At 40.2% G+C, this 19,300-nt stretch overlaps 1 protein-coding gene across 2 annotated transcripts; it reads right to left on the minus strand.

Annotated features, from left to right (window-relative positions):
- Positions 1-473: 473 nt before the first annotated feature.
- On the minus strand, positions 474-18,625 carry trim66 (tripartite motif containing 66). Of its 2 annotated transcripts, XM_074667278.1 has the most exons (18): positions 18,489-18,625; positions 14,582-14,807; positions 13,594-13,807; positions 12,041-12,170; positions 11,606-11,722; positions 11,306-11,420; positions 10,906-11,052; positions 10,047-10,164; positions 8,991-9,793; positions 6,230-6,436; positions 5,343-5,472; positions 5,175-5,256; positions 4,889-5,072; positions 3,614-4,407; positions 3,405-3,528; positions 3,230-3,304; positions 2,229-2,381; positions 474-2,116 (listed from the first exon to the last, which is right to left on the minus strand). In XM_074667278.1, the coding sequence occupies exons 2-18, from the start codon at positions 14,588-14,590 to the stop codon at positions 1,880-1,882; spliced, it is 3,639 nt and encodes a 1,212-aa protein (XP_074523379.1). In that variant the 5' UTR covers positions 14,591-14,807; positions 18,489-18,625; the 3' UTR covers positions 474-1,879. The 2 variants fall into 2 exon arrangements, with proteins under 2 accessions (XP_074523379.1, XP_074523380.1); XM_074667279.1 differs by lacking the exon at positions 6,230-6,436.
- Positions 18,626-19,300: the final 675 nt, after the last annotated feature.

Here is a 19,300-nt window from a genome sequence, read left to right on the forward strand (position 1 = left end):
TACAATGAAGATATTAAATCACTATCATCATCACTGGAATTCATTAAGGGACTCCCCAAAAATGTCCCTTTGGAGATAATGGAAAGTTATGTTCAAATCAAAATCTGGTATGTGCATCACATTTATTAAATGACTTAAGAGAATATTTTGGATTGAAAAAGTCTTATTTGATCTCAACAATTTAAACTATTGAGGACGTAGTGCCTTTCCAATTTAGATCAAAGGGGGTGTTGAATTTGGAAGATACAGTTATAAAATCTATTTTTCATAAAAAAAAAAAAACCTACAATCCAAACAATGGGTGAAAGCCCCAAATATTAGTTGTTAGTTGTTTACAGTTTATAAAATCTTCAAAACAGAAATGTGTGGAGTTAAAGTGGATTAAGGTTCTTTACCTTTCTCTGTATCCTGTAAAATGCAGTGATCAGTTGTAGCCAATAGAAAGAAAATGACATAAAGATCATTTTATCCTGATGCATTTTATTGATATTCATACATGTGCATTTATCTTTGACTGTTACAGTAAAAAAATGAGATTGAAGAACAAGGCTGCTGGCCTAAAACAGTAACAATAACAGTAACTGTCAGTTTTGTCTCTCATACGAGAGGAAGTATTGTTACATCTATTGATTTAGCAGGAAGTAACATTACCGAAAGTGTATTTACTACTCTTGAAATAATCAAGGAGTGCACAGACAATCATTTGTGCAGTACTTACTCTAAACGTCAAGTAAAATCTACCTTAGGGCCGCAGGAAGCAAGTCAAGAACATTATAAAACAAGAAATGCTCTACAACAGCAGATATTATAAAATAACATATTTCAGTGTGGCTCTACAGCTTATAATTATCATTATCAAATGATATCAGTAGCTTACTCTCTTATCAAGCCTGAGATATTGAGAAAACAGGAGAGTACAAAATTTAGCTCAAACTGAGGTGAAACAGAAAGCGTACAGCAAACAGACACAAACCTAATCAATGATTAAATGTTATTTTTCTTGTGTTATTTAATCTGGACATTAAATCCTTTACAAAAATTTAAAAACATATGTCACTTGAAGCTCTCACACTCTGGTTATATTTCCCTCTTCTCATTATGAATAATTTAGTCAACAAGACAAAGATTATAAATCATCTGTTCTTTACCAAAAAAAGCTACTTAAATACATAATCACATCAATAATCATACCTATGATAAATGCCTGCAAACATTTCATAAGTAATATGACAAATATAGTAAAATAAATGTTTGATATAATTTACAAACTTGGTGAATACAGAATTGACCTATTTAAAAGTTCAAAAGTTTTGGATATATGAGCGCTACATTAATCACCTTAAGTAATCCACTTAATAAAGCTGCTAAGTAAGATTGATGAACATACAACTTCAGCATTGTTTTTGTACAATATAGCATACAAGCGGGTGTGTTACATAGCCAGTCCTAAATGAAAATACAGTGGGTAATATCCAGTATATGAGGAGTAAATAACCAGTGTTTAAAATGTGATATGATGCAGCAGCATCTTTAAGGCTGCAGAAGTTCCCGACGCACTGCTGGTTTTTGTTTCCACGTCAAGAACATAAATGTGATTGAAAATGTTATAATTACTCTTTTACACTTCTGTTCATCTTATCAGTTGAAGTGTGCAGATATGTAAACTGCTACATGTCAAACATTTAAACTATTGTGTCAATATGTTAAGCTGCCATCAGATGGCAGCACTGTGATATTATTGCAAACTGCTAATTAGGCCTATTTTCTGATTACAGCATGGAAACACCGTTTCAGCCCTGCAGGCTGCTAAACAATAAACAGATAATTACACACAAATACAGCATAATTGTGTTCATGGTGGAACTGGGTTCACCTCTGGTTAGAAGTTATTTCTTCTTGACTTGAGAGAGTGTCTCCTCTTTCTCTTCCTGTGGCACTGCTCCCTCTTCTCTGGCCAGGGGAAACCGCCCTCAGCGGTCCTGTAGGCCTCATCGTACTCATCACTGTCAGAGTCTGCCTCTGCCCCAGGGAAAACTTGGTCTGGGAAAACTTCTTTCAGCCTGGAGGTGAAGAATGACTCCAGACTGCGGCCTGCTTGAGCCACCTCTGAGTCAGGCTGATGTCCAAGAAAGAAAGAGACTTTTTATCAGATCAGTCAAGTATTTACAGACCTCCTATCATTTCAAATACCATCTGTAATGTAAACAAAGTATGCATGTTCAACTTACATAATTGAACTTTGCACAGTTGCGGAACATGAGATAGACATCAGCGACAAAGTGTTCCACTGAGCTATAGTGCCGTGTGTTTCTCTTGTTGAGTTTGGCTCTGATCACAGACAGATCCATGGGCCTCTTAATGATCTGGTAGTAATGACGAGCCTGCATGAATAGATATGATCAAACATAACGTAAAAAAGATGTTAGGATGTAATCAATCCTGTCTCTCAGCTGCCTGAACTCATTCCAACACAATGTCCTTTTAACTCTCTCTGCTTTTGTAATGCACCACATAAATGTTGAACAGATTTCATTTTAATTGCTGTCACAATGAGGGAACACAGGTGTGTTTGTCTATATCATGCAATCCTAAATTCTCCAATGGTTAGAAAATACTTAGATCAGCAGTGGCAGGGTAAAACTTTAAAGTCTTAAGTGTCTCGGATTAACAACAAGAGACTGGAGAGGGGCATTCCTGAGGCATCAACACTAAAGGGGCTCTGTGGAGTAGGAAGCTCTATTCTGTAAAGTCATTTACAGGTGGCTTGTGAGCTACAAATACACCAAGACTTACTGCAATGCACCAGAGGAGGGACAAACTCTTAAAATGTAATATACAGTAGAATATTTTTAAACAGGTGTAATATTCAATATTCAACCATTTTTCTGGGATGCCCAATGACATCAGGCAAAGAGATTATCAAAAACATCTCTAGCATTTCAGCTCACTCAGGTCTCTTTGCATCTACTTGATGTTGATTGAGAATATTTTTCTGTTTTTAAATTAAATAAATAAATAAATAAAGAAATACATTTTTAAATTAAGAAATAAATAATTAAAGTAAACCTATTTGCCAGGCCTCATCAAGAAACTGTCTTTTCATGAGAAAAACTGAATATGACCATTCATTTGTCGGTAATAAACAACTCAGAATGAGTAAAAAGATTTATTTCCATGTCAGAGTTGGCTTTTACTGTGACTAGATTTCCAGAGGTGTGTGATCACTCACAAGTGGACTGACGGGCTCATGGAAAGGAGCACTGAGGATGTTACTGAGGATCAGAAGAGTCAGCCGCTCACATTTCTGCAAATAGAATCCAAGATGTGAGGGAAGTCTTCTGTATTCTTATAGCACCGACTCAAAAAGCCATCCTTTTTAATGTGCACTTTCTAAAATGACTTACTCTCTGATCACATTCAGTGAGTCCAAGTGTTGCCGCGTGTTCTCCAGATGTTCTCGTATTCTCACAGTCATACTCCACCTCTGGCTGCATGGCATCTCTGCACAGGCTGCACACCCAGTCACCTCTGAGTAAGGCAAAAAAAACACCATCAGGTTATAAACAATGACAGGGTACTGAGGACTCCACTGCATAAAGTACCAGAAGCTTACGAGGGGAAGCTGAGTAGGGACGGGATGTGGCAGGACAGATGGAAGACTTTGGGACAGCGGTCGCAGCACAGCAGGTCTCCTCCAATCAGACACACAGCACAGAAGTCCTCACTCTCCATCGCTGCACTGTCCTGGTCAAGCTGGTCGTCCTCTGTGCCTCTGTGAGCAGACGGGTTTGCAATCAGAAGCTGCCTCTGAGCAGGACTGATGTGTGAGTCCTCTTCCAGGTCAGAGCGGAGAGGTTGTGGGTCATCTGTTGTCAGTTCACGGTCAGAGTCTAAGTCGAGCTCAGACTCCACAGAGCCTTGTGAGTCCGGAGGCTGATCAGATGCTATGTCAGAGTCAGTCTCAGTTTGAAACCTGGGATCATACTCAGGCTGGACGTCTGACCCTGTTCCACCATCACCTGATTCTGTATCAGCATCCAGCTGTTGTCCATCATCTGATCCTGGATCCACTTCGTAGTCCAAACTTGGCTCTGAGTCTTCTGCAATATCTGCTTCACCACAGAGCCCAATCTCTCCTGCAGCCTCAGATTTCTCTTCTACTTCGGAAGAAGATTCTGCATGTGGGTCAGATTCTGGTGATGGATCTGAGTCTTGTTGCTGTTCTGGATCCTCCCAAGAAAACACTGCATCCTCTGAGACTGATCTGGGATCTGAGTCAGAGTCCAGATCTAGGGCGGAGTAACTCTGTGCCACATATTTCGGGTCAGTGGACAGTAGGGTGGTTGTCTTATGAGAGCTGATTCGACCTTGGTTGTCAAACTCACTGGAGATCTGGGGTGGACTCGACTAATAGGAAGAAAAGAAAAAGAAAATGAGATTTCTTACACCTTTTCAGCATTTTATACATATTTTTCATACTTTTATCATGGCTGCTGAAATACACTTTACTTTCAAAGAACATATCTACAATTTCCAGGGGTTTCTAAAGCATAGTAAATGTTTCCTTTCTCTAGGTTAAAAACCCCTTGAATAATAAAAGTGATAAATGTTATGATATTACAACTACTTTAATCAAAATTAGGCACAAAATATAAATATTCTTTAATTTTTTAAATTCAAATACCCCTTTATTTCTTTTCTTTTTTTACTTCTGTTGAAATATTGAAGGTATGAGACAAAGTTACAAACAAAAGTCACACTGTTGCCTTAGGCTAGCTTTCATGTGAAAATTAGTTAGGTCTACTGCTTGTATTTCCACAAATATCTTATACTCCCTTGATTATTTATAAGATTTTTTTTTTCCCAGATGCACGGAAATACAACATACTTGTGATGTATCACACCAGGTATTCTCTGGTGATAGAGTGTTGCTTTTTTCTGTCCCACTGGCAGGTAAAGGGTCACTTTGACGCCGCCCGTGTGGGGGAAGCTGAGACACAAGAATTTTGAGACGCTCCAGACAAACTACTGGGACCTTGGGCCTTCCTGAGTCCTTCTGGTCATCTCTTTTACTGTAAATTAAAAAGGAAAGCAAACTTTGATTAATAACCAGTGTCATATCTTATTTTGTTGTTTCTGCTGGAGAGATTTTTGAATCGATAGCTTTTACACACCTGTTGTGGCTGTTCCTTGACACCCTGCACTTCTCCTTGGTCTTAAGATCAACCTCCTCGTTTACATATGTGAAAAATTGTTCTAAAAGAGGGGAAAATGGTTAGCATACATTAAAATAAAGTTTCATTAATGAGACAATATCATGATTAAAAAGTATAACCCAGCACCTGGCTCAGTCTTATAGGACAGGAGAGGAGACCGGTGGCGTCTATAAGGAGGCATCTCAGATGAAGATTCCTTGACAACACAGAGCACCCCGTCTGAAGCCCTCCTCTGCTTGGGGTCCACAGTGGCATACTACAAAATTAAAATATCTGTAAAACCTCAACTCCCATACACAGACTCTTACAACAGATTAAACACTGATACATTTGAGCATCATCAATCACAATCCAGAATCCTGATTAGCCTGGATAACATGTCATCAAGATTAGCAGGAACATCTGGAGTAGGTGAATTCAGATGGTGTAACATTGAGGTTGTGGGTCTGACACAGTTACAACTTTGTGCCTACATTACCCACCATGCAACTCAGCACCTTTGGAGATTTGGTGAGATTCAGGTGTGATATGCTTGTAGCTGCTTGCTTGATTTCTATCACTGGCCTAAGAAGAAGATATGAGACTGCAGAGGTAAAGAAAGGTCAAATCTTCCAATAACCTCTGCATTTCCCAATCATTTCGATCCCAAATGAACATGATATGGGGAAAAATTATATCAGGCAATTACAATTCTATGTTTCAGATTTTGGACTTTGTGGATTTTCTGCTTTTTTGGCCTGTTTTACATTTGAATTTTTTTGGCCAAACATGACTGGGCTTTTAAATTACTTTTTGGGAGGAATAAAGGAGGATTACTAAGTATATACTCAACAGTTGAATTGATACAAAAAATAATTGTTAATTACAGCCCATAATCCATCTGATATACTCATTCTTCAGAGGAATTGTGTCTGACACGAGACAACTGCAACACAACAGTATTCACTGCTATTCATTCTGACAGCTGAGCTCCACTTCCCTTCATGTGTGATTACACTCAGACGCAGGGTTACCTTATTTGCAGCTTCTGCCTCTGGGCTGTGAGTGCTTCCTGTGGGTCTTTCAGAGTAAGGGTTGCTGGATGGAGCTGCCAGTTCTGCAGGGATGCTTTGGGAGCGTCTCTTTCTCCTCGTGCACACCAAACTAGGACTGAGTCTGCTGCTCTGCACGTCAGATACACGCTCGTGGGCTGTCACTGGCACCTCCAGGGATGTCGATCTCTGTTAAAGACACACACATACAAAAGTAAGCATTGTTTCAAGCTGCTTTTTGTGTCTTTAACAACAGAGAGCAGGGTGTGCGCATGTGTTTGGAAACATCTTTGAGGTTCAGGTGGACTAAATGAACAAAAACATGATTCAGTGGATTCAGTAATTATTCAAAATGATTCAGTCTTTGTGAGGAGAGAAAGGTTCACACAGCGGCATGTGTCTCTGTTTTTGTGTAGCTGATAAAAAGGTCAGTTACAACACTTACTACCAAGCATAAATTCATTATCATACATGCTGTGTGGCTCTTTGATCAAACCTGTGTTTCAAAAGTGTGGGTGTTAATATCACTTACAATATCATTTACAACACTACGCAATAATAGACAGATACCTTTTCTTTGTCCCAAATAAAAAATAAGACCTGTGCAAGGAAAGGTTTCGATTGGCCCTAGAACATTAGAATCTGAACTTAGGTTGACGACTGAATTAAATAAAACAGTAAATCATTCTCTACTACTCTTCATTTTTCTCACATGACAATGAAACAACTAGAAGCTTCTCAAAAGCTTCTTCACACATCACTGCTGTCTCTTCAGTTGATGTAAACAGGAGCCCTGACAAATAATCAAGCACCATTTTTTAACACCCCTTTTTTTTTCTTGTCTTTCTTTTAACGCACCATCATCCATATTCAGGCCACACAGAGCACATGCTCCCTGAGTATCATGTGATTAAAACACTTACCTGATCCATGCCCCTTGGGAGAGGTGCATAGGATTCAGAGTGTGGAGGGAAAATAGACTATAATCCTTCTGTGTGGAACGATGGGGGGGTGGGGGGTAGGAATTTATCTCTAAGTGTGAACCAGAACTGAAGTCAAACTGGCAGCTCCCTCTATTCCCTCAGTGACTCATTAATGACAGGTTAAGTACATAAACGACTGCACCCAAGTGGTTTTATGTCCTTTTCAGATGCTGTGACTTGAAAATGCAAATATAATACATCTTCGTGCTTGTAAGCGTGCACGTTGAGACATTTCGAGGAGGTGATTATGTGGCTGACATCAAGTGTGATTATAAAGAACAGAACTCTCCTGGTTTTGGGATGCAGCTCAGAGCTTTAATTGTCAAAGCACCTCTTTGTTTTCTCATCATCCTTTCTTCATAAAAGCTCAAGCAGATTTGTGTTGCACCATCTGTTTTCAGGAAGCTGTCAACTGTAGGAAGTGATCACCCTGGCATTGAAATAAAGTGCTCCTTTATTTTTAGTTTTTTGAATAAAAAAATAAATGCGTGCTGCCTCAAATTTGACGTGAAAGTTTAGAATTACAGTTGAATTAGGTTAATGTTTACATTTAAGACTTTGGAACTGTCTGGACTGAATTTCAGTATGGTTTAACATTTTGTTTTGTTGACTTTATACTCTTTATGTTAGTCAGTGCTGCTCCTAGCACCTGTGCTTTAGCGGAAATAGGCCTGACAGTGACCAATAAACTGTGGTTTCAGAGAGGCAAAGAAACAACACCGGGTGGTTAACCATTTCATGAGTTGCGAGCTGGGTTCAAAATAGTCAGATGTCATAGAAACTTGTCAGAACCACGTGTGAAAAGAAAAAACCGAAGAGTGTGGTGCACAACTTTCACACCACATTACCTGCTTTGATCTCACAGTAGCAAAAACACAGGCTCCTTCATTTCCCAGTATCAACTTATTCTGCTCAGAAACTATGTTGCTCTACCATTACGTAACTTATTTCATCCAGAGAAAGGGATGTTTGAGACATACAAGTGTCATGTGTGATACTTTTAGATTTAGGCACAGTTCTTCCTAAATGAGCTTTTAATTATGCTATCGTAAAAATGAGATTATAAGCAACAGATTTTTTTTTCTACAGCAAGGACTTGGGCAGACAACAGAGCAGAGTGGCTGTAAATGGAATGCAATGTTAAATGGCGATGCTTCCAGCACCGATAACTTTACATTGCAAAACATACATGACCCCATTTTTTAAGATAAAGAAGAAGAAGTAGGATTAAAAAAGATTTGCTTTGCTTCCCACATACTGCACGCTTTGGCAGTAGGCATATCTTTATGTCAATATGTGATAAGGCTCATGGGAAATGCAGTCCTCATTCCTACAACACAACTGATTTTGTCCAAAGGTGGTCACCGAAAGAGTAACAACATAAAAGCTCCTTGCAGTGCTTTTGACTTTTGCATAATAAATTAACTAATTATTCTTAAATTTTTCATTTTTACACTTTATAGCTAATGCTATTTTTCATTGGTCTATTTCCATATAAGTGTTAATCAATGCCTAATTAGCCTGAAGTATTTTGTTTAATTTGATGCAATTCAAAGTGTCACAGCAGCTACTTAGTGAAGGCATCAGTAAGATTAACTGTTGATCAACATGAACTCTGAATTTTGTGTTTTCCAGCTGCATTTTTGGGTCATTAGTTACGGTGATTAAATTCCAAGTAAGTTTCAAATTTATTTTTGTGCAAATGTTCTTGTGCAAAAGCATTCCAACAGTTAATCACAGGGACTGTTTGCGTTTCTCACCCTTCCATCTCTGTTGTCTCTCAGCATCAGTGCTGCTCTGTTTCTCTGCTGCTCTTTTCTCAGCTCTGGATGAACATGGAGCTGCTGTTGGACTGGACTCTGCTCCCTCCTGTCCTCCTGCAGCTCTTCATCCAGCAGCTCTCTGCTTTCAACAGCTGTTCCCCCATCGTCCTCCTCCACTCTGCATCTATCCTCCCAGCTCTCTTCAGTCATCACATCTCTGTCTACAGCTGTGTGGCTGGGATCCTGCTGCTGAGTCGAGCTAGTCGACAGCCTTCTTTGACACTGGCCTGGCCTGCTGTGGTCTGCACTTTGCAGAGTTTGGCTGTCTTGAAGGATTTCTCTCTGGTGTTGGTGATAGAGGTAAGACTTTGATTGAGACTGAGACAGAGAGGCTTGAGGCTGGGATGCAGTTCCTCGATTGCAGTTGAGCTGGATGTTTCCCATGATTGGGATGGGTGATGAAGGAGGAGGACATTGCGTGGAGCTGTCTGGTTCCCAGCACCTCTGGAGCTGTTGACTCTGGTGCAAGGAGGAGATCAGGGCAGGTTGAACACAGCTGGAGTTATACAGGGTAGCTTCTAGCTGGCTTTTATCCAGACTGGACAGATCTGGCTGAGAGGGAATGCCGTGAAGACAACACATCTGGGGCTCACAACAGGCTTGGTACCCACAGCCCGGCTCTCGTCCCCTGTGACACACAGTTGGCAGAGTCATGCAGGTGAGGGGCTGAGGCCTAAGGATGTTGGAGCAGGACAGGCCCTGAGGATAAGTGCAGTTTCCTCCCTCAACATTCAGTTGACCTGCAGAGTAATGGAGACATTACCTCAGAATGAGACGGCTCCTTTTATGGTGGATACATGCGTGAAGAAATCAATACATAAATGAATACAGGTAGAGACAGATTAGTTAAAGTTCCTGTTGTTTCAGTAATAATTAACAACAAAATAATAATGAAACCTTTGGCTGGACTGTGCCTCAATCACTGTTAAAGTTAGAACTGAGAACATCAAATAAAGTTGAATAACTATTTTGGTTTATTTACATAAATTTTACCTAAAGTGGAAATCTGCTTGGTCCAGTAACTTGCATCCCAGTTGAATTTTATCTTGACAGGACTCCAGGGGTCTGAGTGGAGTGATGGCTCTACCAGTTGCTGCATCTGGAGTGAAATCTGAAAAAAGAAAGTAATTCAAAGAAATCAAGACCATTTTCAAACAGCTCTGTTGACAAGGGATCAAAATGTTTTCATCCACTAATACCAATCAGATACAAAACTTTAGTTATCAAGCTGCATGTGGGTATGTGCTGGGATCATCCATTTTATTTTGACAACATTTGGCATCAAACTTTCCTTATCTTAAAAAAATAAGGTATGACAAATCTTCAGGTCTTCCAAGAAGCCGGGGTGCAATATCTACATACAGCTGACAAATGAGCACCCTCTATTTTTCAGTTTCGCTCAGTCCTTTGTCATAGATACCAGTTTGGGCTGACCAGTATCCAACTGGTGGATCCCAAGTTGCAAGAATATGAAGTGATTATGTCTAACCTATGCGGAAATATAGAAATTTAGGCCAAAGGTCATCTGCCTTGCTTTAAAAGTATGCGACAGACGCTGCTTTGTGTCCCCGCCATGAACCTTTGTTGCATGCTGTTCCCCGCTATCTAGTCCTAACATATTTTGTCTCTCTCTAGCCGTCTTATCCAATAAAGGCAAAAAACTGCCCCCAGAATAACACACAAACAAACGAGGCTAAGATATTCTTACTTTCTATCACTTTAAAGGGATCAGGTTCCAGAAACCAAAATTGATCTTTTCTTTAAAAAAAAAAAAGTCTTTTCTCATATACATCTGAAGTGGGTGAGTGTGTGCATGTGTGTATATGTGTGTAAGTACTGCAGTGAGACATACCAGAGCCCTGCTGAAGAGCACCGGGCCTCTGCAGTGGTGGGTCTTGGCCCAGGTGATGAACTTCTGAACATGGTCCAGCTGGCTGCAGGCCTCTATTGCCCCCTGCAGCTGGTCCTCCAGACGCTGCTGGAAGTCTTCTGAGATTTTCTGTAAAGAACCAGTTACATGTTAGTAAGAGTTCACAGAGAGTCATGTCTCTTCTGTGGGTTAAATCAATGGCTCCTGTTTTAGACAGCTCTGGTTCCAAAGATGTTAGTTTAAGCAGCTCTGACAGATTATTATGGGTTCTCGTTTGCCCGCTTTCAAAACTGATTATATCACAGTGGTAACTGAATCTTTGCATGTAGATTCACAGCTGGCTGAATGATAAGAAGAGGAGAAAAAGAGAGAAAGTAATTACCTCCAGTTGCTCTATTAATAGGGTAGCTCGTTTGTTAAGCTCGTTCATCATAATCATCTTTGCCATTTTAATCTGGTTCTCTGCCTTCCTGTGTGCAATCTTTACGCCGTGAAGTCTACCGAGTTAGAGAGAGGAGAAAATAAATGCATCAGTCCTGGCAGAAAAATCCCAAATGTAGAAGAAGAAAGCAGACATTAATTTATGCATTAGCTTGCTATATTTCACTTTGTTAAATTATTGACTGCAGAAGCTGCACGGACTAGGGACTCTGATCCTGTTTCTTTGTGAGTCCAAACCAACCTGTCCTCTATTTGTTTGGCATTGTTCTCCACCGCAGACCTCTTCTCTTCTACCTGCACCATCAGGCTCTCAAACAGCCACTGCTGATCCTGAAGGGCCTTCCCGATTTGCACCACCCTGAACAATAGAGGAGATCAGAACAACCACCAGACAGTAAGTTGACTAATTTATTCTCTAAGCACCAGAATTAAATTTGTTTCCCTGGGGACAAAGCATTATGCAGGTGACCTTAGAGGCAGCTACTGTGCTGAAACATCACACAAAACAAAAGCGTATGAATACTTAATAGGTATTAGGCGGGCCAAGGATACTGTATGCAAATACACATGATAAAAGTGACAAGGCAGTTAAAGAGAGCCATTGCTCAGAGGAAGTTTTTAACCTGCAGTTAGCCCTCCTCTGCAGTGTCCTTGTGCTGCGTGTCTGAGGACTGACCTGTGGGTTTTGTGGGAGGACAGGTGACAGCTGCTACAGCACAGAAGGTCACATGACTCACAAAACAGCTCCAAGGGCTCCTGTCTGTGAGAGTGGCACATGAGGAGGGGACAAGGATACGACCCTGGGCCTGAAAGACAGACGGAGGGAGGTGAGAGGGGAGAGAGCATGGAGCATCAGCAAAATTTGCAAAAGCAGTTCACATTTCTGGTAAGAGAAGGGCAATGGGGATGTACGTGAGTTTAATAAAGTTTTAAAGATGACAAGCACTGAGAAGACCTTTTGGGGTCTCTTAATAACAGAAGGGTTACAAAATGATCAGCCAAGCCAGTAACCCGATAACAAAAACTTATTTAGATGTGACTTAAACCAGATGTTGTCCCCAGTTGTAAACACAAGAGGCATGCTACATTACACATGTTTAACAGGTTTGCTATCTTATTGTATAGTTGCATCACCAAAAAAGTTGTCTATAGTTTGTGGGATCAGGCTTGTACATACAAAGGTAGTTAAAGTATACCAACAACTTGTCTCACTCTCAAGTGTATCCTTTTACTAAAATGCTGGTTTTGTATTCTGCTGTACATTGCACCTGGATCAGACTGTCAAACCTCCATAACAGTAAGAGCTCACTGTGAGACTTTTAGAAAGAGTAATGAATCGTTAAAAGTGTGGTGAGTTATACTGGTGTGCACAATTAACAGTGGTCTGTCTCTGCACAGAATGATAAAATAACGTGTGAGAATCGATCCCCAAACTGAGGTTACAATGAAACTAAGCTGAAGTGTGTCGAGATATAAGTGAAGAGTTTTTTCAGTCCCGTCCAAACAGTCTTTGATACACACTCAAAAATATCCTTCACACATTTCTAAATAGGTCACAGTAGAAACAGTTGGCCCACAGTACGTCTATCTAACAATAGCAGGATAAGGCTAATGAACGCAGCCCTGCTGCTCTCTGCTGGCCGGCTTACCTCAGCCAACCTTCCTCCTGCCTGCAGATCATCACAGATCTCTGTGGTAGAGTGCTGAGCATCACCCTGTGTGCATTCACTGACCACATCCTGTCAGTCAGCGCACTCACACATTTTCTCACAAGTATAAAAAACCTAACAGATACACAGCAAAGGGGTTCAGGACAAGCTTGTTATGATTTGACAACTTGTGCAATGCACACCTGCAAAGGCAGCTGGCAACAAAGCTGCAAGGCTTACTTGAGGGTCTTTAAATAGCAATGCGCTAATATTAGCAAAAATGATATCATAGGAGCGCTTTAGAATCTGGGACACGTGTTAATGAGAGGTGTAATAAAACACAGGGATCTCCAAGAACTATTATCAACCACTGGCCCTGACATGAATTATTCATGGCAATGGTTCCTACTGAGACATGATTAACAAGCAAACAGTGCAGCAAGGATTAAAAAAAAAAACACGGAAATTACAACAGGCTTTAGGGTACCAGAGAAAGAGAAACTATGAGAACTATGTATTGATCATCTGTTTCAATATCTTAAAACTGGATGAAATGAGCCGTAAAATGTCAGAATCTTACCTTGTCCAGTGGATGGCAAGGAGCTTGACCCTCTCTGATGCAGGTCAGGACACTGGGGGGCACTAGGCCTCAGTTGTTGGTGCAGGTCTGTGTACTGGGGGGTGGACGAGGCCTTTTGATGCTGATGCACATCTGTGCACTGGTAACACAGCCACTTGTTGCAGAGTGTACACAGGCTTTGTGCTAGTGTTGGCTCAGAGCACTCTGAGCAGCTCTAAAGTGACACAAACAAAAAATGATTCAATGTGTGCGCAGTCAAAGCCCTTATTTCACATGCATACAGGCATGTGTGAAAACACGAGCCCATCTATAACATTTGTGTTGCTTCTTCACACATCCATGAGTTGTTAGTGGCTGTCATGACACTTCACCTTATTCAGGGCAAATGTTTGAACACTCATGTTATTTTCTTCCTATTTTGACATCTGACACACACATAATACAAAAGATATAAAAATCTGTTCAAAAACAATGAGAAAAAATTTATAACAACAATTATTACAGCCTCTGGTGTTGATGTTTTGTGTTTTTTTTTAAGTATGAGCTGTTAGTTGAAAACCAGTGTCATGGTGCGTATTAAAGCTTTTTTCATCCAACTAATGCATCACTAATCCTTGAGAGAAAATTTGTCCTCTGCATTTCACTCTTTCTGCCAATTTAGGAGCACTGATAAGCGCCTCGGGATCAAATCCAGTTTTACTTGCCCAAAGGCAGTGCCAGGGCTATTCCTAATATCCAGCATGTAATTTTCAGATGAGAGGAGAGCAACACAAACATACGAGGCATGCCAACTCTGCATGGAAAGGCCCCATGTGGCATGGACAGGTTCAATCACAGAATCAACAAGGCAAACTTAGGAACTGCGGCACAAAAACAAACAACCTCTGAATACTTTTTGTGTCAATGCTGAAGAAAAAATATGTAAATATATATAAGAACAAAAAAAAACAAGAAAAACACAAAAACAATGCTGAAACAAACAGCTTACCTTCTCCATTTTTTGTTGCTTTTGAGAGCAGAACCACTGTCTTCTCAGCAGGACGAGGAAAAGAGAGGAGAGCAGCCTGACGCCTCAGCAGCAGAAACACTGAGGCTTATACCTGAGGCAGGAAGCAGCGCACACCGAGAGGTGGCCCCAAAGGAGACGGCTTACATGACAGCCTCACTGTTCACTCTCCTCCCCCAGTTCATCCATGTGTAGGACCCCAGCCTCACTGCAGCAGAGGAGAGGAGTGTCACATTCAAATTTCATCTGCTGCTCGCTAGTGCAGCCACCAAAAAAGAGAGAAAATCTAATCCTTTTTCTTAAATAAGCCTTTGCATAATAATTGGGAATTAGGGAGATAAGACAATTATTTCTTTGTAGGGCAAAATATCCCCGGAAGCTCTTTCCAAAATGGAGGAAAGAAGACCAAGTGACCTACAATGAGTAAGGAAGGAGAAACTGTTCTGTAAGCAACTTTTGGTTCTTTAGAGCGCACACACTTTGGAGCAGTAGTAGGTGATATCACACTCAGGTAAAGCTGGGCTATGTCAGGCTGGGATAGGTAGGCTGGCTGTGGCCGCCTTCCCTTTGTCAGCACAGGGAGGGGACAGGTCCCAAAGGAGCTACACGCTAACGTAGCTCACCAAAACCGGGTCAGGCTCTGATAAGCTCCAGATGGGACCAGGATACACTCATGCAATTCCCTCAAACACTGTGAAATCAATTAAGATTTCAGCTCCACATGTCAAAGATAATGAACACAGAAAGAGGGGAGTAAAAGAGCAAAGCGTAGATGAAGATGAAGAAAACTCAAACACAAAGACAATACTCTTTAAAGAAAATATGCAAAAGAAACAGTTGTGTAACAATTAAAGAGTTGGGGGGTGGAAGCATGACCGGAAAAAAATGTTTTTAAAAGCAAGCAAACTTCAAGTACAACAAAATCAAAAACAGCCCAACATCAAACTATGGTCACATCTGGAGCTGTTAGCAAGTCTGCCCAACAACAACCCCTGCAGCCTGACCTACAAATCTGACAACTTTCTCATCCTTGGGTGCTTCAGTGGGGAGCTCAGAGCAATCCCATTCCCCATTGTGCACTAAAAGACCCAATTTGAAACACAATTAGTCAGTCAGAGAACACCCTGCCTCTTAGTTCACTCAGCTCTGTAGCATTGTCAAACTGTGCACATGCCTTCTCTGCTCCTTCATTCCCTTAAACTGCAACCTCCCACCAGCTCCCCTGCCCTGCTAAGTGAAGCTGGCACATACACATGCCATCTCAAGAGATGTCACCATAATAGAAACCTGTGCAGTAATCTCTCCCTTGAAAGCACCCCCTATGTAACATCTATTAACTCTAAAGAGATGAGATCACATATAAAAGCGTGATTATCTTCTACCATCCTAAAATATTATACCATCCATTTTTTTACTCAACTCAGCGACCAACTTACTTTTAGTTCTTTACTCTGCACAGTACTGTTAAGACTAATTTGTTCTAATCTGTTTATCTGCTCAACATGATGTGGTTGAGCTGCTGCAGCTGACAAGATCACACCATTTGCCTCCTGTGAAACAGTTTTTCAGCAGTTTTACTTTCTGTTTGCTGTAATGCCTCGATATTTATTTGATCTTTTCTCTAAAATGCACTCACATGTAAACTGTTCTGTAAAGTTGCTGTTGCCTGTTTTTTTTAAAGGCCTATCACACATGTGCCAAATATATACACGCTGCATGATCTCAGACGAATAAGACCTAAAGGGTTAATCAGTTTGTCTGCTGCTAGATGAGGTCATTAGCAGCAAGATTCAATATGTGGACTGTTTATTTAACACTTGTAGTGCAATAGGTCAAAACCACCTGCCATTTTAGCCAATATCTTGAACTTTTTAATTTTACAACTTTCTTAAGCTTGAAGGTGCCACTTAATTTACAATGATAGATGCCACGGATGCCAAACTCTCTCATTAACTTTATAAAATCTAATAATGGAACAAAACAGAACTTGAATTAAAACTTTCAGCAAAATCAGATTAAAATTATCCATATCTGGCATTAGAAAAATATCAAACTAAAATAGTGCCACTGACAGCAATAGAAAGTGTAATCCACTAGACCAAAGGTATTTCTTCCACTATTCCTCTCTAAAAGGGGCTGCATTTTGCAAATTCAGTGGAATATTAAAGCACATCCCTTGATGGCTTTAGACTTGGCTAATTCCAATTCAGCTTTAGTTTGTACATTTACCAATGACTGACCAAAATCAATTAATAAATCAATTACTAAATCAATAAAGTTCCACAAGGCATGCAGCTTGGACCACTACAGTTCTTAAACCTATTCTATCTCCTAGGAACTATTATGACTTTTATAATAGAAATACCTCCATTATATTTGATGGTAATTAAGTTTTCAATTAATTAAAACCTATAATTATAATACAAAGAATAAAAAAATCACTGTGAGGAAAAAATCCATATATTTTCATTGTTATGCAGATGACCCTATAAATACAGAGCAATAGCACAAGATGAAATTGGTAAGTTAACTAAACTTGTAGCATGCCTTCAGAGAATAAGATTTAGAAAACTCTTTTAAACCACTAACGACTCTCTTAATGGTCATGCACCACTATATCAAAGGAGCTCATAGTGCCCTGTGGTCTCACTTGATCACACTTACAAAATGCTGACCTGATTGTACCTAAATCTTCAAGAATATGGGGGTTGGAGCCTCAATTATCAGACCGTCTTTCAGTCAGTTTTGGGTTCAGAAGGGCCGACACTGTTAGCAAATGTTGACTTATTTTAAACTTTGTTTTAAGTAAAACGCAACAACTACGTCTTCTCCTTATCATTTGTGTGCAGTCATTTCATTTCAACCCACTTCTTACAATCTATATGATACCCAAGCTATAACCTTGGCAATCTATAGCCTTGTCTGTGATTTGGGGTGATTTAAATGGAATAGGTAATTGCTAATGGCTGGGAACATCTATTTTGAGTCCATTTTATTTCACTCGATTGAATACTGTGACCTATACATATTAAGATTTGACTGGATCTGCCTTTGTTTGGTCTATACGCTGTGTATTTGTTTCCATCCAAAGGACTTAACAGGCTTTTGTTTTTAATTCTTTTGAGCTGTTACAGTTGTAAGTATGACTTCTAGATACTGTTTTTTTTATCTTAGCATTTAACATTAAAAGAGAAAAAATAGAAAAAGCTAGAACCCCTAAAGGATAACACTAAAGTCATCAGAAACTACCCTTAAGAATGACTAAACTTGCACAGTTTTGTATTTTTGTGACTCACTCTGCAAAGCTGTGGGACTTTGGGATTTCCAGAGATTCTCCTTGTGGCAACTTACACGTTTGGCTACCTGTTCCATCTGTTCATAAATGTGTCAGTCTGATGGCACTTTATTAACGTGCCTCTATTTAATAACAGCGAGCATGTCAGTCAAACTGCAGAGCGCCTGCCCCCGCATCCTCAGCCTGCCTCTGCATTAGCAGCCTCACCTCCAGCGCATCACTGAGCGTGATATTATTTTTTACAAAGTGCGCATGAGATTACGCCCCTATCATGGCATCATGGTGCAATCCACAACACAACAGGAGGACAGCTCGCACAATAAGTCAGCACATGGATAGTTTCCTTAACATAGGGTCTCGGAGCTGTGTCTGTGTACAGATTAATTCGGCTGGTTAAGTGCGCAGCTCATGCAAAGCATCCTGTCAGGTAAACATGAGCGTGTGTGAGGATGTCACTGTGCTGTTTTCAGTCCAGTGGAAACGAGATTGTCAGCCGTGCAAATAAACTTCTGTCGCCCTGTCAGTCACGTCAAGTGTGCTTCAATATGTGTGTGTGCGTGTGTGTGTCCGTCGCAAGTGAGTGTCTTTCTTTACCTTGACCCGTGCATCTCCGAGAGTCGATCCCCCCATCGGATGTCGCTCTTCAGACCGGCCAAAATTTTGGAGGCACCAAGTCTCGCAGTTAATCGTGAGATTTTATATTCGTCCTCATGCAATACTTCTGACGTTTCCCAAAGCTTCAGTGACACTCAGAGGAAGGAGTGAGACTCTATTGTAAAGTTGAAAATAATGGCGTTATGGTTACATTGCTGCCACGTGATGGCGGAAGCGTTTGATCCTCCATATTTATTTAACGACAGTCACAGTGAAGGTTTTTTTGGTTATAAAAACAATGCTGTTTTCTTGTAGTTGTTTCTGCTGTTTGTTCCTGATCGTTTTTTAAATGTAAGGCGATCCTCGTTTAGGCTGCATCACAGTGACCTGATGCAAACAAGGAAAACTGATTGTTTTTTTCTTCCTGAGTACTTAAATATAAAAATGCAACAAATATCCCATCGTATATATATTTAAACAGATTTTAAAGTTTAAGTCATCTAAGGTGCAGAATGTTCCCCTACAGCAGTACAGTCTTCTGTTGGCATGGTTTTAGCCTATTACTGTTGTATGAACATTTAAACACCATTTAGCTGTGCTAAACAGCCTTTTTTCACAGTTAGAGAAGTTTAGACAGATAAACAGGACAATGAGTAGAAACAACAGCTTTTATATTATTCAGAGAAAAAAAGTACAAGTTTTCCTTTAAAACCGTTTGTGAAAAATATTTGACAGTAAAAATTACATTAGGCCACATGACTGTTTTAAATGTCACTTATTCTGGTTGACAAAGGTCAACGTTTTTCATAGAG

This window comes from Halichoeres trimaculatus, unplaced genomic scaffold (genome assembly GCF_033239565.1).
Source record: "Halichoeres trimaculatus isolate MK-OKI-2021-1 unplaced genomic scaffold, fHalTri1.1 fHalTri1_scaffold_3, whole genome shotgun sequence".
Lineage (NCBI taxonomy): Eukaryota > Metazoa > Chordata > Actinopteri > Labriformes > Labridae > Halichoeres > Halichoeres trimaculatus.